The following is a 26,989-nucleotide window of genomic DNA, read 5'->3' as shown; positions in this document are numbered from 1 at the left end:
TCTCCTCTTCCGTATACAAAGAAGCGAAATTTCGCTCGGATACAGTGTAGGTAAGTAAACACTTGTTCAACCTTGGTAGATTAACAATGTTGTAGAACCGTCCCAGTTGAACGAAGCTTACTTCATACAAGCGAAGTACAAGGACAACCAATCGTATATCAAGCAAATGTTGACATCATGTGAAGCGCGGCTAATATGAAAACTTTATCTGCTGGAACTTTCACATATTCATTAGTACCTGTTCATTACAATTCCAATAGCGTGAAGATGTAAAATTTAAACGTTAAGTAGTAAAAAAACTGAAAACAATAGATGGAAACCAATACGGTTTCGTGGTTGTAATCTGACAAAAATGGCGTAACCTTCCCTCACCACCATAACCGCAAATTTGAACAAATAGAAACTCGGCTAAGATTAATCTTGTTCGACGAGAAGACTCTGTTATTGTACCTTGCACAAGCACACAATATAAATATGAATGACAAACAGTAGCACACCATCAACGAGCAGAGAACGTACCCGCACCAGTTTGCAGTGTAGGAACGAGAGCGACACAGCACGTCTGCGGTACATCATTGTAAGGCTGTACATCAGAGACTCTCTCTCTACAATGTCTTATCTGAGTGCAACCGCACCGTGTCTGATTGTATACAATACAGATACTGACGAACTGTCTATCCACGTTATTCTACTGCATGCATAGCGTACGTCACTTGGTGCTTCAGGTTGTGTGATGATAACTTTCTCACAGTATGATACACTACAGAGTAGAAATTCCAAAAGCCTAGAATAACACTATTCTAGTGATACATAAAAACACAATGTTCAATACTTGCATAGTGTGTATCATTTGCACCCTACTACAACGTGATTGAGACTGTATACAGTACAGATTAATTCTGACGAACTGTCACTCCAATTTATTCCAATGCATGTATTTGTCACTTATTACACTCACATGACAATGGTAACTCACGCTCCTCATAATAATATTGTACCATGAGCATAGGTGAGATAAGAGTTCACAATACCTCCTCGCTACTCAAAGTAATTGCACCATGGTGGCATGGCTGAGAAAAAGTCCACTATTCATTCTTCCTACTCAAAGTAATTGTACCATGGTGGCATGACTGAGTAGAGTCCACAATTCACCCTCGATAATCAAAGTAATTGTACCATGGTGGCATGACTGAGTAAAGAGTCCACAAATCATCCTCGTTACTCAAATTAATTGTGCCAATGGTGGCATGGCTGAGTTGAGAGTCCACAATCAATCCTCGCTACTAATAGTAATTGTACCATGGTGGCATGACTGAGATAAGAGTCCACAATCCCTCCTGGCTCTTTATACTAATTGTTACATGGTAGCATGGCTGAGAAAAAGTCCACACCTCATCCTCGCTACTCAAAGTAATTGTACCATGGTGGCATGACTGAGTAGAGTCCACAATTCATCCTCGCTACTCAAAGTAATTGTACCATGGTGGCATGGCTGAGAAAAAGTCCACAATTCATCCTCGCTACTCAAAGTAATTGTACCATGGTGCCATGGCTTAGAAAAAGTCCACTAATTCATTCTTCGCTACTCAAAGTAATTGTACCATGGTGGCATGACTGAGTAAAAAGTCCACAATTCATCCTCGCTACTCAAAGTAATTGTACCATGGTGGCATGGCTGAGAAAAAGTCCACTATTCATTCTTGCTACTCAAAGTAATTGTACCATGGTGCCATGGCTTAGAAAAAGTCCACTATTCATTCCTCGCTACTCAAAGTAATTGTACCATGGTGGCATGACTGAGTAGAAAGTCCACAATTCATTCCTCGCTACTCAAAGTAATTGCACCATGGTGGCATGGCTGAGATAAGAGTCCACAAATCATCCTCGCTACTCAAAGTAATTGTACCATGGTGGCATGACTGAGTAAGAGTCCACAATTCACCCTCGCTACTCAAAGTAATTGTACCATGGTGGCATGGCTGAGTAAAAAGTCCACAATTCATCCTCGCTACTCAAAGTAATTGTACCATGGTGGCATGGCTGAGATAAGAGTCCACAATTCACCCTCGCTACTCAAAGTAATTGTACCATGGTGGCATGACTGAGTAAAGAGTCCACAAATCATCCTCGCTACTCAAAGTAATTGTACCATGGTGGTATGGCTGAGTAAAGAGTCCACAATTCATCCTCGCTACTCAAAGTAATTGCACCATGGTGGCATGACTGAGTAAAGAGTCCACAAATTCATCCTCGCTACTCAAAGTAATTGCACCATGGTGGCATGGCTGAGATAAGAGTCCAAATCCCTTCTGGCCTACTAATTGTACCATGGTAGGATGGCTGAGAAAAAGTCCACAATTCATCCTCGCTACTCAAAGTAATTGCACCATGGTGGCATGACTGAGTAAAAAGTCCACAATTCATCCTCGCTACTCAAAGTAATTGTACCATGGTGGCATGACTGAGTAAAGAGTCCACAAATCATCCTCGCTACTTATAGTAATTGTGCCATGGTAGCATGACTGAGTTGAGAGTCCACAATCAATCCTCGCTACTCAAAGTAATTGTACCATGGTGGTATGACTGAGATACGAGTCTATAATCCCTCCTCGCTACTCACAGGAATTTTACCATGGGTACAAGCTAGGTCCTAACTGTCCACACGTTAAATGAGTGTATAATACAATTTAAATATTTTGTTATTATAATGTATTTGACCAACAACCACGTTCATTTTCAAGACAAAATTAAACTGACCGTGTTTATTTTTTCTAGGAGCTATGCAATGACCTGATTATCACGCATTTTATTTCGAAAGTACAACAGCCATTTTTAAACACAGGAATTTTCAAATTGTCAATTTATCGTGGTTTTAAAATATAGTGAACGTAGTGATAAAGAACCTGTAGGGAAATCTTCTAGGCCCATATTAGTAAACATCCCTCCCCCTCCCCCTCATTAACAAGAGAACGCCTTTTGGAGGTATTGGATTTTTGGCGTGTAAAAGTTCAACCCATAAATTATTTAAATATATTGGATAAGAACATAACTAATCAATTTCTGAGAGTATTTTCTGATATTATTAATTTTTAAATGTACATTGTTTAAAATAAATAATAATTTAAGACATTTGTAATATGTATATTAGACTTGCTGTCGAGATAGGAGAAGTATCCAATTAATCTTATTGCTCTGAGAGCTACATAACGATGTTGTGCATTGTGAAACCACTTGGAGTGGATGTCTCGTTACCTTGTGACGTCCCTACAACTCGGCCCAAAGGGTTGGTTAGACACAAATTTCCAATTAGAGTTTATACATAATTAGTAGGACACAATAATAGAACAAATGCGCCAAAACATATGTTTGGGAAAGGCTACTCTATGATAAAGGAGTAACCTCGTTTCTGAATTATAAATTAAAGATTTAATCAGTTTTTCAATTAAAACTATAGCTCAGTTTCGTAACAGCGTTTGAGCAAATTATGGCCTATGTGTGCAGAGCTTTTTGAAATATATTTTTTGAAAATACTGTTAATTTTACTTCTTTTCGGAAATATTTTTAAAACACGATAGTTAATGATTTGAGCTTTGTAGCATACAACAAGTAACTCTTGTAACTCCACGAAGTAACCTTTAATTTGTTGACATCTGATTACATCATGTACTAAAATAACTTGGTACACTCATGTTATGAACTTTAAAAATTGTGTAGCTGATCCTTCACGAATCCAAATCCCGCAAATTGACATTTACATTTACAGTTGTGATTAGTCTCAATAGCCATAAATATTTTTGTTCAGGAGAACGAGCAAAATACGTTAACAACGTTGAAATTTTGATGGGCTACACTTTTTGATACGTAAACATTTTTAGAGTAAGAAAACCACTAAGAAATTAGATTTCAATACTTGTTCACAAATTTATATACATACAACATTATTATACACGAACGTGAAAAAAAAAAATGTTTCTGTAGTATTTGGAATGTTGTGGCACTCAAATAAAAAGCGTTAATTTAAAAATTGATAAAAAAAAACAAAAAGCTTAAATTGTTTAAAATTTACTCCGACTATTTATTAGATTTTGATTATAAATAAGAGTCGTACTATGGTTGTAGTTTAAAAACTGTGAATTTAGGATTTTTTACACAAAATTCGAGTTATTTGTTACAAAAAGTTAAATTTTACGGCCGCACAGAGAAGCAGTATTAATGCTTTTGCAAACACTAATTTTGATTTTTCCTCATGGAAGAACATTTCTGGAATCTGACTGACGCACGTTTGGCGAGAAAAGGACTTACTCACATGATCGTGGTCAGAGTGGGGGGACTCCCCTGCGCACTTGTCGCACACCCAGTCGCTACCGACGTTCAGGCCCGTGTAGCGCAGGGCGGACGCGATCCTCACGCAGATGGAATGGAAGACATGACCGCACCTGACACACCGGATTATGTCCTTGGCGTTCTTCGCCAGCTGTACCCGGCACTTGTGGCAGATCCCGGCTGCCATCACGGACAAGACTGGGCCGGCTGTTCTGATAACAGAGACCGCGATAACATCGGGCCTGTGTGTGCACCGACCGAGCTAAGTCAATACTGCAGGGCTTTCCCTCCGCTGTGACGTGGCCGCCTGCCTGGTCTGACCGAAGGCTAACTACTACACCTCTACACATGAGGTCACGATCATTGACCACGGTCGCCGCGATAGTCGCGAATCTATACTTGGCTAGAAAATAACTATTCCGATTCATTACCTCCGCACACACACCTTGACTTTTCTCTTACCTTGAGAGTTGCGCACCGAGGAGGTTCCTGCAGAAACTGTACGTTCTAGGTTCTTGCCAACGTGAGGTAGCGCACTGAAATACTACGTACATATGTGAGGGAGACGTTTAACAATTTTACTTTCATTTCAGTGCTGCGTTTTACTAGGTGTCTCATACGCTTCCCATGCTTTTGACTTTTTTTATTGTTATAGGAATTTTCAATGGTAAACACTTTTATTTAACACACGAACAACTACACTGGGAGAATAAATCGTACTTTTATAGAATGTAACTAATTAGGTTTAATGAGGAAAATATAGTTTCACTTGAAACAAAATATGACTGTCAACCCCTCTAAATATCTTCTGTACGAAGAATACACGGCGTAACGTTTAGTTGTACACATTTAAAACATACGTAAAGGTGACGACGGTGAAATGCACCGGTATACAAGTAAGTGAGGTATAAAGTCAAAATAACGTGCACCGAAATTCACCCGAAAAGTGTGACGTGAAAGAGGGTCATTCTTGAATGAAAACCTGTGCATCAGTATTCCAGGGGATAAATACTTAAATTATTCCGTATACAAAAAGATGTTTAGACCTTTTTATCGCCATCAATAACTTAACATACAAAATATTATATCACCTGGACAAGTTGGTGGTTATACCTACGTGTATTATACATGACAAAAACCGGTACACGTAGGTAGTTAATATCTAATCAATTACTGATTTACTGATCGAGTAAAAGATAAATATTGGCAAAAGTTATTATATTAGAATGTCATTATTGGAAGAATGCCATTATTCGAATTTATGTTTTTAACAGCAAGCTTCTGACATTACGATCTCATAATACACACATTACAGTCATTGCAATAGTCTGGAACCCAAAAGCAAATTCTCATTGTTTAAGGGCACAACCTGGTTTTCTTTAAATTTTCTTAAATTAATAAAGAAATGTACTCTACAAAATACATCGATGGTCAGCCGCGTTTTAGTGGAAGCCAAAATGGGAAGGTATATAAGAAATATTTTTCTGAATATTTTTTACCTTTCTACACATAAAACCAACCGTCAGGCACGTAAATGAATGTTGAATCGGCGTCAACTAACCATATACAAACCCTTAAGGTGGCTACTTTAGGTCTACCTAGTTGTCAGAACGCGAAATAACTAATTATTTATACGTCTCGGATTTTGGTGTATCAATAAAATTTAAAGAAAAAAATCATTTAATATTTTGATTATTTCCATACCCTCTAATTTCGACCTCCACCAACATACCTAGTGTGGTTGTCGACTATTTCTTAGAAAAAATTCCTCCATCGATTTTAAGAGGTAAATTTTACATAAACGGTAAAGCCTTATGACAATACTAGCATAATATAACCAAAGCTCCGACCCGGAAATAAGAAAATCCAAAAGTAAGTATACCAGAAAAAAAACAATGGAACACATAAACTGTAAGTCACGTACATTCCGCACCTCATAGGTCGTAGTTTCCTTACGTGCTGTCTAGAACGCGACAGTTAAACAGCTGTTATTGTTTATTCCGCCTTAACAAACAGCCCACTGTGATCGGATGCATTTGCGGCAGGGCTGACGTCATGTACACAACCGTCTTTTAAAATCAATATCAAATGTCAAGGGGCAATCTTGACGCAATAGCTCGCAGCGGGGCGCAAACACACTCGAGTCCTCACGCCCTCTTGCAGGCTTGACATGCTACTGACAAACATCACCATCGATCTTCTACAATCGAATTTATTTTAGTACTTTTAACGAGTAGATGACGTACTTATGCAGATTTTATTCAAACGGACGGAAAAGTACTAACATTTACGAATTCAGCCTAAGTATATGCATACGTCAAACTATCGGGAGGTAAATCCTGTTAATTGTTAAATGTTAATTTCGCTATTTTGTCCCTGGCTAGTTTGCATACACAATATTCTAATTGCTCCCCTAAAAGTGTCAGTGAATTACAGGTAATTTCTTATCTCTTTATCAAGTGTATCGTATTTACTTAGTTGCACATACTAAGTGCAACTAAGGTATTGTGTTGGTACGCAATACCTAATAACAAGTCATTTTGAGGTAAATCAACGCTATAGTAAAATTAATTTTGAACGGATCTCACTAAATTGACAGCATTAAAGTAGTTTTGTATTAAATTATATTTTCCAAGTCATGCTTACACCTAAAAGAAAGAAGAGGACATCTGACTGGATATTTAAACTTACATTAGTAAGAAATTACTATGACATTCCATCCTCTAAAATTGTCACTTTATTATTCATAAAATAATACTGATGCATTACACAGTAGATTAACTTTATGCATTAAAAAATGTTAAAAAAAAAAACATGTTGAGGATTGATTCTTTAATGATTTTGTCATTTCAGGAATCGTTAGTCTTAAAGAATAGCATTTTCATTAAATATCGATGACAGTATTTCGTGTTTTATGTGGCATAGTAGGACTTAAATTATGTTATGTATACTTTACAATGAACTCAACACATCATTGTAATTAAATTTGTATTTCGAAATGTATGAAAAAAATAATGAAATTATATTTACTCACATCAAATGAACGTTTATTAATTTGACCAACCTATTTAATAACTGTCATAAAACAAAGAGCGATTAAAAAGCTGACAATCTAAAAGAAAGGTAGCGTCACATGGCAATATACTCAAGACGGGCTACGATCACGTAGTTACTGAATTCCCTGCTAGGAGCGCCACCCACCTGCCTTTCTGCTAATGGCCAGGGCCGTAACCAAAGCTTAATTAATGGGGGTATTGATCAAATTAAACTTATTTATTGATAAATTAATTTTTTTAATAAAAAAAGTTGTTTGATGAATAAGTTAGATTGCTTAAATCTTCATATTTCGTCCTCGCCAGTAAAAATATGTTTCAATTCAGTAGAAAAATCTCCATGTAACTAAAAAAAAAAAATACTTTTATCACTTTTTAAAACGCTAAATTACAAATTACTAAAGAAACTTTATAAGAAATTATGTTTCTATAAAATTGAAAGAGTCTAAATGTACTTTAATTTCAAAAAATCATATTGTTGTTAGTGTTTAACACAGTCTCAAACCGTATTGTCTGTTTTAAAAACGAGTAGAGAGGAAAATCCAGTCTTAGTAGTTGAGATGCAATCAGAAGGCCGTGTGGCTTATCGGAGGGAAGGTATCTGACGTTGTCGACTGCTAGGGCACGTACTGTGCCAGGGCGATAGCGGCTGGAGTGTCATCGTTGGTGCTTCATCGTCGTTCGCCAGTGCTCGTTAGGGATCGTTCTACCACTTCTGCTCTGCTCGAGGTGCTTCCAATAAACCACTGGCTTGTTAAATAGCGATAACGTTTACTTCGCCACCTTGCTGTACTCGGATAGAAAATCACCCAGATACGTAGACTTTGGGCGTCAAACGTTCACAGGAATTTGTAATTCCACTAGAGTACCTGTATTACATTACTGATAAAACCAAATTATCTTGCAGCGTGCTCTACAACATAATTGTTTATGCGCTGCAAGGAAAACTTAATCTCAGATTGTGAATGAACTCTCGAGAAAATCCAGTCTTACATTAATGTTAGTACTGGAATAGTCGTTTTGCGTATAACGACAACATTTTCTATTCAATTGCTTAATTAGGAAACCTGGCTATTTGTCTTATAAGGTTTTTGATCGAACAACATGCATGGATTATTAAACAGATGTCAGTAATAAGATTAGATTAGAGTTGATTTATCAAAATTCCGTAAATTTATTTAGTCGAATAATAATCCAAAATAAATATAACAATCTAACGTTGTTATGAAAACAGTTCTTTTAATATGGCGGTTACCAAAGTCCACACAAAAACAAATATACAATGTACGTATTTATTATTTCAATATCTTAACGATTTTTCAGTTTAGAATTTTTTAATGCGTTAGAATTTAGAAACTGGTTTGAATTAAATCAATATTAGGTTCTTTTAAGGGCCTAGGCTTTTCTGTACGGTACGTTACCCACATACTGACCACTCATGTCTTTTACACTTAGCACACGGTTGGCACATGACCAGATAATCGTCTGAGCGGCGGACACACTACTTTAACGTGTGGGAATTCTCAACGTTCGACCACCCCCTGATTATGGGGTTGCTCCATCCTTAAGTAGTGAACAGTGGAAGGTGCTAAGGCCACTTATCAAGGGAGCTGTTACTCACCTTCTTCTGGTGGATGCGTTCCTTGTAGCTCTCGGACCGGTTAATGGAGGTGGCGGACGGCTTCGACTTGGCCGCATGCTGGCTCCTGAAACAATATGGCCAGACCGTTGTAAACAACACATAATCGTTCGTAAATTCACAGATTATTTTGATGATCTTAGACTACTGCATCTAAAAAATTAAATGTATATAATGCTAAAAGAGTACTACTACGCTTGAGTATTGTATCCCAGCTATTCGGAAATGTATTCAGAGAAATCGAAGCAATGGCAAGATGGAAATGTCTAGCTTACGAATTGCATCAGAGCGGAATCCGTGCAGTGTAGAACCGACATACACTGTATAAGTGACGTTATTGAAGAATTATTGTTGGATAACGGCATCGGCCGAAACAAATATTTGGGATGTCACTGATCAGGAGGCGTTGTGTCCAGGACTTTCTAACTGGGCTTCGGACTACTGAAGCTCCGATTGGGCGATTTCAAAACCCTCGCGGCACTACAGGTACATCGTCGCTTTATAACAGGTCACTACAGTACAGACATTTATGTGATAACGAGAGCCAATCGTGCGGTAGCTGTGGCAAACGTTGTGATCAAGACAATCCAAACGTTGACATCTCACTTTGATTAATAATTGGCATCACTCAACAGAATTCGGTTTTGTTGCCCAACACCCCACCATGGCAATGCTAGGTCCAACCTCAGGTCAGGTAGCGCTTTGGAAGGCTAATCCAGAATGAGACTTCTGTGTTTGATTAATAATTGGCATCACTCAACAGAATTCTGTTTTGTTGCCCAACACCCCCACCATGGCAATGCTAAGTCCAACCTCCGGTCAGGTAGCGCTTTGGAAGGCTAGTCCAGAATGAGACTTCTGTGTTTCATTAATAATTGGCATCACTCAACAGAATTCTGTTTTGTTGCCCAACACCCCACCATGGCAATGCTAGGTCCAACTTCAGGTCAGGTAGCGCTTTGGAAGGCTAGTCCAGAATGAGACTTCTGTGTTTCATTAATAATTGGCATCACTCAACAGAATTCAGTTTTGTTGCCCAACACCCCACCATGGCAATGCTAGGTCCAACCTCCGGTCAGGTAGCGCTTTGGAAGGCTAATCCAGAATGAGACTTCTGTGTTTGATTAATAATTGGCATCACTCAACAGAATTCATTTTTGTTGCCCAACACCCCACCATGGCAATGCTAGGTCCAACCTCAGGTCAGGTAGCGCTTTGGAAGGCTAATCCAGAATGAGACTTCTGTGTTTGATTAATAATTGGCATCACTCAACAGAATTCAGTTTTGTTGCCCAACACCCCACCATGGCAATGCTAGGTTCCAACCTCCGGTCAGGTAGCGCTTTGGAAGGCTAATCCAGAATGAGACTTCTGTGTTTGATTAATAATTGACATCACTCAACAGAATTCAGTTTTGTTGCCCAACACCCCACCATGGCAATGCTAGGTCCAACCTCCGGTCAGGTAGCGCTTTGGAAGGCTAATCCAGAATGAGACTTCTGTGTTTGATTAATAATTGACATCACTCAACAGAATTCAGTTTTGTTGCCCAACACCCCACCATGGCAATGCTAGGTCCAACCTCAGGTCAGGTAGCGCTTTGGAAGGCTAATCCAGAATGAGACTTCTGTGTTTTTATCTTTTTTCAGCTGGATATTCTTAGTATCAATTAACCAACAAGCAATAAAACCACTCCTAAGTACTGTACTTAAACATGTCTTGTTTGACCAACTTATATTTATTAACACTGGGCTACTGATTAATAAATTTAGAAAAACAATTCTTCTGCCAAAAAATTTTGGAACGAGCGAAAGTAGAGACTCAGCAACTGATCTTTTTTACAGTAAATTAAGCTGTGAACATAAAATATATTGGCCACAATGAGATTAGTTCGGATTTGTAAGATGTACGGACTATTTGCAAGAAAATTTAGAAAATTAAGTTTCAGAACTATAGCATATATCGGCTGCCAATACTGAGGTACACAAAATTCAGAATCAAAGATATATTTACCAATCCAATGCGCCTCATATAAAGCACTATGTACTCGTATAAGAGAAAAATTGCAATAAAGATCTATTCGAATTATACAAGAAGAAGAAAAAGTAGTTGTGCGAGTTGAATAAGTGAGTTACAGAAAAAAGTTACGTCTCCTAAAGTGCTAACGATGCAGCTATTTCTCCCCCCCCCCCACACACAAGAGACGATTCCGCTATATCTTTCCTAGCGTTAAAGTGCTGTAATTTTCCTTTCTTCGCTTCACTCTGCATTAGTTGTGAAAAGCGCAAGTTGAAAAATGCACCATTCAGCAGTGTAACATGGGAAATGTTACTCGTCAATGCAAACCTTGATCTACATATACGATACGTGAATCCGTGTACCTCCGGTTAGTACTCTGAGTGTGTGCCTAATAACCTTCGCCGAGTAGAAGTGTGCAGGTGCGTGCGTGTGCTTCTCTCCTTCGTTTGTAGGGACTTAATTACCCCCGGGAACGTCTCCGTTGGCCGGTAAGGTGGCCACTATCGCGGGCGTGGCAGGGCTAGACCCGGATTGATCGCTCACAGACACGAACCTCTCGCCTCTCCACCGCGCTGAGCCGCTGCCATTCACAAATTGACTCTCCCGTGATCGATACACACTCGATTAATCAAAACCGTCTTCCGTCACGCCACCGCCAGCTCACCGTGCCCAGGAACAACCAATCTGCACAGTTTGCCCACCAAGTTCTGCAAGGATACCTGTTCTTTCACTCAATCGACTGTTCAATGTCAAAGTTGATATCTCACCTTGCTGGATAGTTTAATACAAAGGTTAACGACATGGAAGAAAGGTTGATCACGGAGTCAATGCGGGAAAGCATTCAAATTTTAAAACTGCTCAAAACATGGAGATATAGAACACGGTAGTAGTCAACAAACAAATATTAAACAGCTTTATTTCCTTTGTTAGAACCAAATTCGTGCTTCGTTCTAGAGATGAGGATTTACACAAATAAAATTAAAAGTCAATGACCTCAAGAGAGGATTTGATGGACGTTTCGCCAGTACCTATACGCGAAAAAGATAACGTTTTTAGGGAAGTTCGTCATTTTCATTTTATGCAATTAAGACGGTAGATGGATTAGGCATTATTTTGGAGCGAATCTTTAGAAACAGCATAAAGCAATTATTATAATTGCAATAGTTCGCGTTAAACAAGACCTTACAAAAAGTAATTTAAGTAATAAATTACATATTGCAGTAAGCTTCGGAAAATATAAACGGTTTTACTAGACAAAAATTACAGGATTAGCATTTTTTTCTTTTGCTTCATAGTTGTAACAGTTGATTTTGGGTCACAAGTGGTGGGTTTAATAACAAACATGTAAACTTTAGAAAATGTAGTACACAACTAAACATGTTGGAATAGTGTACAAAATCATTTTTAATAATATGAACGAATATATTAGATTTCATTAACACTTACAGTACTTCCTGGTTTAATATTTTGTAAACAACTTATTGCTAATCAAGGGGAAATTTAGTTTATATAATCAGATATAAATATATATTTCTACGTAACTTTTAGCGTAAAAAATTTGATAACCTATAGGCCTAGAATGCGTCGGGGAAATACAATCCTTTCTCTCTTGAGAGTAGAAGCGGAACACTGAATTAGTAAGCTTTTGCCAATTCAACAAAACTCGAAGTTTACTCAGTTTTCGAGTTTTAAGTTTGAATGACTGCATTGCGAAGGGTTACTTTAAAGGTATTAGCATACAAATCTTAGTTCATATTCAGTTTGAACCCTTAGCTGGAGCGTGGAGTTTCAGTTTTATAACTTGCACTAGTTATGGCGGCTTTGCCTATATTTGTCTTTTAGATAAAGTCAAATATAATTCACCGATCATAACTGCAATGTCTATCCAGTTTCACTAATGTTAAGTAGTGGGCCGTTCCGTTTGATTGAAATATGAACACCAAATTCGAAACATTGTCCAATTTTTTACTCTAGGGAACACCTTTTTAGGTATAAGACTACCATAAATAAAAACATGTAAATGTAGTAAAATGGTCTATCCTGTTCAAAAATACAATTTTTTAAAAGTATCTCTTCGATATAAAATATGTAATAATGTACCGAATACAATAAAGTAGAGTTCGAAATTTAAAAGTATATCTTGAAGGCCAAACACACCGTTAAAAACAGGTTTTGAAAGGAATTTGTAATAATACCTATTAAACATATTATTTAAATCACCTGTAACAATACTTGTTAATTTTGATCAAAACACTATTTACAATATTTTTGAAACTCATAAATTAACATTTTTCCAATGTAAGATATTTTATTGACAATAAATTTTGAAACTTAAGGTCTTATGTTATTGCTCTTTTGGTAACTATTGGTCTTTTAGTAATTGCCACTTAGGATAATTTTTATTATAATTGTTTATTTTTAAAATTATTTGGCAAATTGTACAGTGTTAATTATAATGAGTACATTACAGTAATAAGTTAAAAATGAATAAATGGACGTTTTGCCGTTATATTTATTCAGTAAAAACAAATTTAAATATGGAGAAAAGTTATAACATTTTCGATGCAATTGTATTAAATAAAAGACAACAGAAAAATCTTTCAAATATCATTATCTCTCAAATATGTTTATATTAATAATTAATTACTTGCTTAAATAACCATATGCCTGCTATGTACTCGCGAAATCTTCTTCGGATGTGAAAAAAGGACATTAGTCAGATAATAACATTGTAAACATGATAAAAGTTTCGCAATGATTCTACAAAGCTTTTTTATGAAGCAATAAACAGTCTCGCACATGTAATAGCCAGTGCCCGGTCACTCACTACCAGAGAGGAGGAAATTGGCTGAACAAAATTCGATGGCTTTGTTGTCACTCATTTCGACTTTCAGCACATACACGCAGATATATAGGGTAGAGTAGCAATATGAGTATAAGTACAAGTTCATCGAGTTGAACAGGAGGTTGAAATCAGTGTTACCTACAAGTTCGTTCAACTCGACTAATAAACTAATCTCTGGCAAAAAAGAGGACTTTGGGCGACTCGAAACACTCGATTTATGTGAAAGCTACAGAGGTCAAATTAATGTTATAAGAAGACCACTATCTTGCTATGATACAGTTGTAGGCCTACTATCTTCCTATAGTTCTCAGATTTAGAACATCTGTACTTAAAGAAATTACAAAAAATTCTGATCAATGTGAAAAATTCGGAGTGTTTTTTTACAGTGAAAAATTATAACACAAAAATACACTCTAATTTAACATAGTGCCTGAATTGCTACATTTATATCATCTTTGATTCTTCGTCTTTCCTGAGTGATGTTGGGTAACGAATCCGTGAAATAACAGAAACAATAACACATGTAAATGTGAATGTTTTGATGAAGCAAGAACAATATTAACAAAATAAATAATTTAGACGTTCTTAAAAAACGTAAATCCATGGACAGTTTCGGATTTTGATATTTAAAAAACCAGTCATTAACAATAATTCTCTACTCTAATTCATGTTCTAATTGTACATCCGTGAAATAACAGAAACAATAATTTATGTAAATGTGAAGGTTTTGATGAAGCAAGAACAATATTAACAAATAAATAATTTAGACGTTCTTAAAAACGTAAATCAATGGACAGTTTCGGATTGTGATATTAAATAAACCAGTCAATAACAAACATTCTCTACTCTAATTCATGTTCTAATTGTAGCATCCGTGAAATAACAGAAACAATAACTCATGTAAATGTGAATGTTTTGATGAAGCAAGAACAATATTAACAAAATAAATACTTTAGACGTTCTTAAAAACGAAAATCAATGGACAGTTTTTGGATTGTGATATTAAATAAACCAGTCAATAACAAACATTCTCTACTCTAATTCATGTTCTAATTGTAGCATCCGTGAAATAACAAAAACAATAACTCATGTAAATGTGAATGTTTTGATGAAGCAAGAACAATATTAACAAAATAAAAATTCTTTAGACGTTCTTAAAAACGTAAATCCATGGACAGTTTTGGATTGTGATATTAAATAAACCAGTCAATAACAAACATTCTCTACTCTAATTCATGTTCTAATTGTAGCATCCGTGAAATAACAGAAACAATAACTCATGTAAATGTGAATGTTTTGATGAAGCAAGAACAATATTAACAACAATAAATAATTTAGGACGTTCTTAAAAACGTAAATCAATGGACAGTTTTGGATTTTGATATTAAATAAACCAGTCAATAACAAAAATTCTCTACTCTAATTCATGTTCTAATTGTAGCAGTCAACCGTATGATTAAAATAATATTCCAATATTCAGTATTCAGAAACTGTAAGCGAGCATCATTCAAACATCAAGAAATGTAAAACTTACTTGTTCATACCATTTTCACACGACTTATTTAACGGTTAAAAACTATATATAAACTGGCTTAATCACTGATGGCATAAAAAGTGGCATTACAGGATCAAAGTTGGTGGGATGAGTTTCAACGTATAGCAATGACAAAGAATCCGGTACACCATACATTGAAAATATTTGTTCATCTTGAAGTATTCATAAATCGTCTTTATTCAGAAAAAAAACTGAATGGAAGAGGTTGTATACAGATGGTTGTATACTGTGTCAAACTACGCTAAAATTACGGCTTGTTGTGAGTTTTAAGTTTCTCGAAAGTTATGCTTTCGCAGAAAGGCGCACACATCTTGCGCAGTGCCGTGTTTGTGTACTCAGTCGCGAATCAGGTTAAACACGCTAACAGTAAATAACGAGCACGTTACAGTACGTACACTGACACTGAGGCGGGGAGACTCCGCTTCCTCTGGAACATCCCCGGCTAGGCGCGGGTCACCCATGGTCGGTCCATGGTGCGGTGGCTGCCACACGACCGCGATCCACTACTGTGGCCGGCGCGCTGCGCGCTATCACCGGATACGGAAGTAAGTGGGGTAGGCGGGCGTGGCCGGAGCCCCCTCACACCCTCGGCACACAGCTGGTGGTCTGATTGATCTACCTCAATCACGGAAGAAGGATCGAGAGAGGAGATTGCGAGAAGTGCCGAGGAGAGACACTCGAACAAGGTCAAGGTCGTCGCCCAACGGAGGGTTTTACAAGAGGTGGAGGGAGGATGTAAGAGACGATATACCCCTTCCACCACCGGACTGTAACAATATGAAATTTACGGTGCAATAACACGACGAAAAGCGATTACCATCAAGTCAACATTACAGCGCAATAACTTAGCAGTGTTATTATACTCTCATTATCTTTTGTGATACGGTACCATCAAAGATACATAAGCACATTCGTACAACATCTACGTTATACGTTAATACACCGCTCGTTCTGATGGCCGCCCAGCGTACATAAACGAGTCTTGAAATGGTTAATAAGCGCTGTGACGTATATTTATGCACACTTTTTACAACCACAGGTAACACAATGTCGGAGATTTGCTGATGTAATCAAATACAGCTAACGCATTAGACAACAATCTGGAGATCGATGGGTGATCCGGACAAGTACATAGCGTATCATGTAAAGTGTATATTATATAAAAGGATTATAAAAAATTATATGAAGTCTTATCGCATTAAATAAACATATGTGTATAATTACTAATACTTAAAAACATAACTGACTAACGTTTAAACATATTTTAAGACAAGTTTAATAAATCTCAATTTCCTACGATCAAAGCTAAATAATTACTAACGTTCAAACTTTAAATTTTGACAAACCTGACGAGATTTTGATGTATTTTACGAAATATATGTACTTGGAGAGGTTCATTAATGCTATATTAAAACAATTAAAAATCGTTATTATAAAAAACACATTAAACTTTTCTAATATAAACGGGAACCTTAAAAATATCAAATGTAACCAAATTATTTCTTTAATATATTTTATATAAAAAAATAGTTAATAGTTTTAGTCAAATTATTTCAATGCTTATTTATTGAAAAACTGGAGGCATGCACGTATATCCAAGTCAATTAAATCACTTTAAATTTAAATTTTTATGTTTACGGAATAATAAAAAAAATGATGACAACAGTTTGTAATTAAAAAATACTGTTCAACTGCATTCAAGCGATAAAGTTCTCCATTTATATGAAATTGTAGGTATTGGAACCTTTTTACATTAATAAGTTTCAAGTGGAATTAAACAAAAACAATCATAATAAAACCAATTTTGAAAACTGCAAAATTCAGTGATAGGTTGGAAAATGTTGAAATGAAAAGAACAGCTTGTGTAGTAAAAAAAAAACCATAAGTGTGAGATAAAAGGTTACTAAGGAAATAAAGTTGTCTTATACAGGTATGACCTGATATATCTACTTTAAATATCCATGTAGTTACTAATCATCGAATTCCTTTCTACCTTCCGAATCGCTACAAAACTAATAGAATAAAATTGTGTGTATACGGCAACAAGCTTCTGATTCCTGAGAGAACAGATATATCTGATCGTATTATTTATTGTACACACCAATGTTAACAATCCAATATTGTTTAAACTCCAATATTGACTGACGGCTAACTAGTCGGCAGAGCCACCTATCGTCAGCCATCGGAACTACTTGGACCACGAGTGTAGACGGAGTTCGTTAAACTTGGAATAATTAACTTTAAAACTGCACATCTCAGTCAGCGGAATTTGGACTCTCTTAGATAACTTGAAAATGTAATCAAATTCGTACAATTTACTTTGTTGCTCATGTTTAAATTTCCCTTTAAAGACACAAAGTGAGACTTTCTTTTCATTAACAGAAATAGAACTGGGCGTCTCAATGACGAATTTTATGAATGTACTGATTTGGCTGCTTAGCTCAAACTTGGGTAATATTTGTTCAGTCCCTGTCTATCTATTACGATGTTTTATAAACTTTTCCAGTTCTTGTGGTACACAGCATTTTAATTGTCGTCCAAACAAAGTTCATCTATCCAAAGATGCTTGCACTCTTGTGACTCATCAAATGTTTCAGACAATTTCGCGTAAACATGAAAACCGCTATTGCCTTATTTAGGCGGATTTGCGGAAAATTACTGGCCGAAAATTGAGGGATTTTTAATTTCTACGACAGAACTCAGAGGGAATGGATCCAAGCCCGCTCAATCCCTCAATACTTCATCTCCATTTCTAATATCTCCAATTTGTGACCACTTTTGAATGTCTAATCCTTAACCCCCAAAACCCCTTACTCCTGAAATCTCCTTTCGTTCTCAACAACTGAAAACAGACCAACTCATACTCAACACAGACTCCTGAATTCATCCTAATCTAAAGAAGACAAAACCTTCCAGAATTCCTAAATCTTTAATATATTACAATCTAATATTGTTTCCACTCAAGTCTTAACCATGAGAGCTCCAGATGACAATGTGAAATCTCTAAAACAGACGTTCTAGGAAAGGATTAACATCTGGGCGAAAACTGGAGAACACCAAACACAAACACAAACTGGGGGGGGGTTCCAAATTAAAAGCTACTTACAGTACCATCTCGACAACTGTTTGACCCCACCATAGTGAGGTTGAAATACGTCAATAATCAAAATAGTTGACAAATACGAAATATTTCACGTTTACAACAATTAATATTTTTGTTTAAAACTACAACCGAGTACACTTTGACAAATAAAAGCAAGTTACCCATTGATATCCCAGATTAGCATTTCACGTTAAAAAATAAATTTTATAAACATCTATTTGCAACAAGAACAACTATTTCTTATCTATTAATATTTTTGAAAATTGATTTGAGAAAAATTACTCATGGCTTATGTTGATGTGGATAGGAAATTAGTTTCTAAACAGTTTTCGTTCAATTAAATGTTTTTTGAAGCCGTTATAAAGAAATCTTTAGATGAGTAATATTCATTATAATAGAATTGTTTATAAGCTGAAATAAAAATCGCATATATGAAATGTTTTAATTAGATAGAACAGATATAGGACGCGTAGCTGTTCAAATGTTAAATCTAAATCTTAAAGTAAAAGCCAACGTGATGTCCGCATCTTAACACTTGTAGACCACTTGAAACCGTTATTAAAATTCGCTATCAGAAATGCTATTTATGACTTCCGGTGACTGAGTGACCTTGGCCCCGTTATCAAGGCGTGTCAAGGTCTCCATGTTATGTTGATGCCGGGCCAGACCCAGACGGAACATCACAGGAGGGACTCTGGATTCTCGCCAAGAATAGACAATGTCACAGTTGTTTCTCCATCCACTTGGTGTAGAACGTGAACTTGACTGAATTCGGATATTCGTATAATCAATGCGTTTAAAGATCATTGGATCTTGATACACAAGAGGAAACTTGTCCTATAATCAATGCGTTGAAGGATCATTGGATCTTGATACACAAGAGGAAACTTGTCCTATAATCAGTACGTTGAAGGATCATTGGATCTTGATACACCAGAAGAAACTTTCCATATAATTAATGCGTTGAAGGGTCATTGGATCTTGATACACGAAGAGGAAACTTTTCCTATAATCAATGTACGTTGAAGGATCATTGGATCTTGATACACAAAAAGAAACTTGCTATATAATTAATGCGTTGAAGGATCATTGGATCTTGATACACAAGAGGAAACTTGTCCTATAATCAGTACGTTGAAGGATCATTGGATCTTGATACACCAGACGCAACTTTCCATATAATTCATGCATTGAAGGGTCATTGGATCTTGATACACGAAAGGAAACTTTTCCTATATAATCAATACGTTTAAGGATCATTGGATCTTGATACACAAGAAGAAACTTGCTATATAATACTAATGCGTTGAAGGATCATTGGATCTTGATACACAAGAGGAAACTTGTCCTATAATCAGTACGTTGAAGGATCAAAATTGGATCTTGATACACCAGACGCAACTGGTGTTTCCATATAATTCATGCATTGAAGGGTCATTGGATCTTGATACACGAAAGGAAACTTTTCCTATAATCAATACGTTTAAGGATCATTGGATCTTGATACACAAAAAGAAACTTGCTATATGCGTTGAAGGATCATTGGATCTTGATACACAAAAGGAAACTTGTCCTATAATTAATGCGTTGAAGGATCATTAGATCTTGATAAACACGAGGAAACTTTCCATATAATGATTAATTTGTATAAGTTATTATGGATTGATTGAAGTTAACTACTTTTGTCAAGCTAATACATACTAAATCCTCAGAAATAATTTGCCTTTTGTGAGGGGGAAGGGGTCTAAACTTAGTCTACTCAATTCTTAATCCTGTGAGCTCCAGACGAAAATATGGTGTCTCTAAAGAAGGGGTGTTCCATGGTGAAAATATGGTGTTTCCATATAATTCATGTATTGAAGGGTCATTGGATCTTGATACAAGAATGGAAACTAGCCCTATAATTAATGCGTTGAAGGATCATTGGATCTTGATACACGAAAGGAAACTTTTCCTATAATCAATACGTTTAAGGATCATTGGATCTTGATACACAAAGAAGAAACTTGCTATATAATTAATGCGTTGAAGGATCATTGGATCTTGATACACAAAAGGAAACTTGCCCTATAATCAATGCGTTGAAGGATCATTAGATCTTGATAAACACGAGGAAACTTTCCATATAATGATTAATTTGTATAAGTTATTATGGATTGATTGAAGTTAACTACTTTTGTCAAGCTAATACATACTAAATCCTCAGAAATAATTTGCCTTTTGTGAGGGGGGAGAGGGGTCTAAACTTAGTCTACTCAAGTCTTAATCCTGTGAGCTCCAGACGAAAATATGGTGTCTCTAAAGAAGGGTTCCAGTAAAGAATTCAGATCTGAGCGAAGGCGAGAACAAAAACATAAAGAATTGTGTTTCCATATTATTGGAAGCTTCGTACAGTACAATCTCGACTATCAGCGAGATGTATGAAAACTTTCATCCAATCCATACATGATTAAACATACATTGGCATAGAGATATTTTGCAGCTTCCAGCCGCTTAGAAATACCTGACAATGCTCAATGGGCTCTACCTCAGTGTTAACCGGCAAAGCTTCAGGCTTTCAGCTGGACATACAGTAGTGGTTATACATCCTGTGCGCCGCGCCAAGCCGCGCACTTGACAGCAACTGACTGACAGATGTGGGCCAATGTCAGCACATGGTGAGTGACGTCACTGACAGATAACTTGTCAGCCGGGTTTGAAGGGCAACAACAACGCAGCTGTGATAAAACAACCGTCGGAAGTCGGTAACGGAAATATTCCAGCCATCCGCTTATTATAGATAGATATGGCGTCTTGGACATTGTTCAAACACATCGAGAACGGATCGAGACGGGGCAGGACACATTACTGAGTAATCGAGTCAGGAATGCGATCAGGTTCATTTACATTTTTGCATACGTTATCGTTGGCTATGTATGATGTTGCTGCAGTGCTGTCAACACTAAATACTGCAGGAAACGCCGTGCACAGAAGTTTGAAGTCAACTCGTCAAAGAACTGTCACAGCGAATGCTATTTACATGCACGTTGTTAACAAGTTCATATTCAGCACCACTATGAGGTATAAATACGTTATGCACGGCCTAGTTCCCCATTTCACAGCAGACCGTACCAGCTTTCGGTCTGACGACTTCAAAAGCACACGGCTGCGACAACTCTATTACATGGATTCTCTAAACACACTGAAGTAGTTGAAACACTTAATCTGTACTACTCGTATGAACGCCAGTAACCAACCCGTCTAAACATTATTTCATTACTCATTAAAGTCACCATTTCTCAAAGGTACTTGAAATGTTTCTGCAATGAAAGACGAGGAAAAAACTAACTCAGGTGATGGTTTCCAGACCAGAATTCCACGGTGGACTTGAAATTCAAAACGACCATTTCCTTGTCCAAGAGGCGTGAGTTTGGAAAAGCATGACTAATCTGCAAAGTACGGTATACTTACTGGTCCTGCTGCGTACTGTCGTCTTCGGGGTCGTGGGGGGCGGCGCCGGCCGCTGAACCTCCCCTCTCTTCGCTGACCGGGTCTGGGCGGCGATCCTGCCCTCGGGCCCCGCTCACGGGCCGGTCACCTGCAACAGACCATCACACCATTCATTAAAATGGAAGCCTAAGGTGAAACCTTTGAAGATTAGGTAACTTTTTAATATATACAATGCTGTTAGTTAGCTCTTACTGAAGCGAACACTCGAGCAAACACAAAGCTATCAGGATTTTTCCGGACATTTGCCATCGTTCAGTGAAAACAAAAAATCAGTAACACTACGTTTCGAGATCTGCAATCTGATCTCTTCTTCAGGTAAAATAACTGAACGATGGCAAATATCCGAAAAAGACCTGTCTCCTTCACAATCCTTCCATCGTTAAAAATATACTTCAAATAAAGGACAAAGGTATCACTCGTTAATGAGCACTTCATAAGACATTTTAAAAAATCGTACCTAATTTTAAAAATTCACAGGATTCAGATATGATTAATTATGGCGAATAAGATTTAGTTGACCGGTATAGTTTCTGCGTGAGCAGATAAAACATACATAACAGTATAAATCAGAACAAGACGTTTTACCTCTCATCGTCAACTTAGTTTCTTTTTCACTGGTATGACGTTGACTACTTCCATCATCATGAGGGCGCGCTGGCGGCCAGTTGTTAAATGAGGCGGTTTTGGCGGGAACGCGTCATCAGCAGCGCTGTTGAGCGGCGGCCGCGACAACTAAACAGTTTTGTCATCACAAAACCCGAATCGCTCAGAAGGAGTTTATCTACGATTACCTGGAACATTGACTGGGATAGACCGAAACAGATAGAATAATAGGAAGTAATAAATTATGAGGAATTTAGGGGAAATTACAGTGAAGGCAATCTGTACTCAGAATAAGAATCTTGGATTGCTGTTAATTAAGTGTGAGATGTCCGTGGGTTCATTCATTAGGCGGGGAAACAGTTTAAAACCAATTCTGCATTATCGTTTTCGAAAACAAGTCACACTGTAACGCCGCATCAATCTAAACCCCGTCATTTGGAGCACGACCTATCTGATCAGGTTTTGCCTGGTTCGAATATATCACTTACTGCATTGTACAAAATTAAACAATATTTATTTTCAGTTATCGAATTTACAACAAACCTTTAACTCTATCTAGAATCACAACCAAAATTCAGAAACATGATGTGATCGGAAACGTTATTACAGCAGCTTCCTGAAAACTCAATTTTACGCCTCCAGTGGTTTTCAATAGAAATTTGTCCTCAAAATTTATAAATTATATGTACGCAATATCCCAGCTTCTGCCAAGCCACAGAAGAATCCTAGACGAGGAAAGATTGCACACGCGATGACGCATCCTGCCACAGAGCTATGCACCAAGAATTACAATTTATCAAGCCCCATGTTGAGCTTTACGATGAATAAATGTTCCCCGGAGTGAGCGCGTAGGAAACCCGTGTAATTGCCCTATAAATAGCCCCGTACTGACGGCAGATTACGAAAGAATGCGCTTACTGTATTTATACAGCTGGCAACTGGATGTATGCGCGTCGGCGCGGACGCTGTATTTGCAAACAACCAATAAGGAGAGTTGCCAAGTATTTGGCACATCTACGTGGCATTTGGCACACAGACCGCTTGGCACCGGCTTATCATGGAGCAGGTCCCCGGTGCCGGGTCGAAGGTTAATTGTTATCAATAGACGTTCAACTTTGCCAACCTTTGGAACGAATAACTTTCGATACTCATCATTATTGTGTGACGTTAAATGTGTGTTTTAATGAGTTCAATTTACTACTTCTGCTGAAGAAAACATAGTAGGCACCGACTATGTTTACACTTCTATTATAAAAAATAAATTAATTTTATGGGATTTTTTATTTTCTGAAATAATATTTAAGTCAAATGCCAAATTTAGAATAGCAATAGTTTCAATAACCTAGCGGAGGAGTACAAAAATCTTTTTTCTACTGTTAAGTGTGTACCGGTACTTAAGATGTCACATTCTGATATGAACAAAGGCATCAACGAAATGTGAATTTTCTGCCTCAGTGCACGATTATTAAACGTACCTTATATTATAGTTGCGGGGTACTTCATTTACGAGGAATTTCTTCCGACAGAAGAGAGCATTGAGGATCGTCTGCGGTCAAGGGCAACGGGACAAAAACCACTTTTTCATACTAAACCACTTATGCCACACTAGACACAATAATGATCTTGTGGTGGATTAATATAGACTCTCTGCTTAAAACTAAACTTTTCACTTTGGATCGACTCATTTTCTCGCCACATATATGCTAAGCGACTGGCAGCTTCAACAAGTTAAAATCTTATTTAACAACTCACTTGATCAATTAAATATTCTACAGCTTACAGGAGGTTTTTGATAAGCCTGTGTGTTGACCAAAGGGTCAAGTGAACATGTATATTTTGATTTCCATAAAATTTCTGTTTTTATTCTATTCTTTCTCACTATGTATGTTTCTTGGCTCAAACAAAAAAACTTTACTTGTTTAATCCTGTCAGTAAACAATACGGAGTTTTACTTACGTGTTTATATTACAAACGTCAAACGTTAATATTAATAAACCAAGCACGAAAATTTGAATAATATATAATACCTTTAGAAGAATAATTGTGATCAAAGTACGGATTTGAAAAACTGACAAAAAACTTTCCATGATAGTATATTCTTATAGAAAATACGTAATATATTTCCATGAATTATTGATCTCCACGTAATCAAAGGAGATCTTGATTGTTTTCGTTTGTCACCCCCAATCACGCCAGGTACAGCCAGGACTGGATGGAGATCCTTTGTCGGGACAGCCACCGCTCCAGACAGACAATAGGGGTAGTTAAACTGTGAATATGCGGTAATTTATCACCGGGGCACAAAACACGGGGCCCGAGGCCTAGTGCCAGGGTACTGACCTGCCTCACTGTGTGTACTACACGGAGCAGTGCCGCGGCTAGCGAGCCCTGGACCCCACAAAGGGTTAATTAGTGAGTGACGTCGGTATCGGCCCTGGACAAAGACCGGGGTTGGTGTACACGTCCGGAGACAGATTCTCGGTTCCTCGGTGTTGCCTTGGACATATGCCCCCAACTGAGGTTCCTGTTGGCGAAGACCTAACGTAACGTTCTATCATAAACTATTAACTTTATGGCCAATTGTGTGGCAGCCGAAAACTCAGAGTGGAGACGTCACTGACCTACAAGCTAGTTTTAGGGTAAAGGGTATATCTAACTCTAAAAGAATGATGTTGTTGGATTTTGGAATGGTATTGAGAGGATTCCGTTTTGGTGGGAAATCTTAACATCTTCAGTCTCAAAATTTAATTTAAATCCTCTGTGTCCTCCACAACGTGGTAATTTCGTAATATTAGAAGGGATTCAGGTTTGGGTTCAGATTGTAGAAGAAGAAACGTTTGTAACGTTTATTGTAGGGTGGTTGAGTCTCAGGTCAGTATCAAAGGAACGTTTTGCTCAGAAGGAATAATAATTCAACCTTGTGTTATTGGAGGTCGAAGCGGGAGGTGGTTACTTGGAGGTCAAGTCCTTTGGCAAGATCAACCTGATGATGCAAGCGATTACAGTGTGGATTTGTCTACCAGCTAAACCAAAAGAACATTAACGCTTTTACCTCAAAATTTCTTTTAAATAATTCTGATTTCGGAGAAAATCGTGTAATTAAAGTATTGACTTTATCATGACAAAAGAGAAGCTTCACAATTTACCAAAAGGATTACATTTTATTTATTTCGCAAAACAATAAGCCCGAGACCTTTCAGTGTGGACCTGTTGGCCAGCTTAACCAATAGAACATTAACGCCTTTCCTTCAAAATTCCTTTGAAATGATGCTGATTTCTGAGAAAATCAGGTAATTATAAATTATAGTTTGACTTTATCATGACTTTCCAACAATTTCCAAAGAATGCAAGAAAAAGAGAAGCTTCAACATTTACCCAAAAGGATTACATGTTATTTGTTTATTTCGAAAATCAATAAGCCCTAGGACCTTTCAACTTTTCTATTACTCAAAATTGTCTCTCACGCAGTTTAACTCCTCAGAGATGTAACTTTAAAATTAACTTATTTGTTACGATAATTTACCAGAGACAATGCTAAATGTTTATGAATTCGACTGCGTCTTAATTTCCACCGAGAACATCGAATGGTGGTGATAAAGACTTACGCGAAAACTGATGTTTTTTAAATACGCATTTGCTTGTGTGTTTATTCATATCACCTATTACAGTCTAGAACGGAAGCAGCCACACGAGCGGCACTCGGTGTCGTCTCCACTCTACGCCTAGCTAGCGGCGAGCAACGCGTCCAGAAGCAAGTTATTTAGGGTAACAGAGCAAGACCGAGACAGGTGAGGGACAGCTGCACGCTGCAGTCCACAGCCCCCGGGCACGTCACAGTCCGCTACCTACCAGTGGGAGGATAACTCTCGTTCTCGCTACTACAATGTTACCGCGTCATCTCCTCCAGTTACGTTGATTTGTTTAACGGTCTAAAATGTTCACTATGTGCAGTGAGTGAGAGTGAGGGAGAAAGAGAGGGAGAGAGAGAGAGGGAATTTTAGCCTGCACCGTGTCCGACAGGGAATCGCCATCGTTTACAAGTACATGTCTGCCCTGTAAGCCTTCCCAGATTTAAAGATTACTGTCAAAACTGGTTTTGTACAAATAGAATCGATTGTATGGCAACCAATCCCGTAACGGTTTGGTAACGCTTTTGGAATGGTTCACTTTCTAGAGTCATTACAGAACATAAGTAATTTACATTCATGCCATCAATTTATATCTTCAGTGGAAGTATGGTCCTCGGTGATATCTGACAGGAAAATAAATAACGCTTTCAGAACTGTGACCGCCATATTGTTGTACACCATTTTGAAGATCCTCATGAGATAACAGCCATAACTGGACAAACTGAGTTTGT

General features: G+C 37.4%; 1 protein-coding gene across 10 annotated transcripts in view; it reads right to left on the bottom strand.

Annotated features, from left to right (window-relative positions):
• The window catches only part of LOC124364989 (rho guanine nucleotide exchange factor 11-like), a 770,637-nt gene that overhangs the window by 345,687 nt on the left and 397,961 nt on the right, over window positions 1–26,989 (bottom strand). For all 10 annotated transcript variants that reach the window (XM_046820861.1, XM_046820851.1, XM_046820856.1 and 7 more), the window contains 2 exons: window positions 21,988–22,114; window positions 8,998–9,082 (listed from right to left, as the gene is read on the bottom strand). In XM_046820861.1, coding sequence (XP_046676817.1) covers window positions 8,998–9,082; window positions 21,988–22,114 — 212 coding nt within the window. The remainder of the gene's footprint in view (window positions 1–8,997; window positions 9,083–21,987; window positions 22,115–26,989) is intronic.

Source organism: Homalodisca vitripennis, chromosome 6 (assembly GCF_021130785.1).
Source record: "Homalodisca vitripennis isolate AUS2020 chromosome 6, UT_GWSS_2.1, whole genome shotgun sequence".
Classification (NCBI taxonomy): domain Eukaryota; kingdom Metazoa; phylum Arthropoda; class Insecta; order Hemiptera; family Cicadellidae; genus Homalodisca; species Homalodisca vitripennis.
This window is presented reverse-complemented; position numbering and strand designations above follow the sequence as displayed.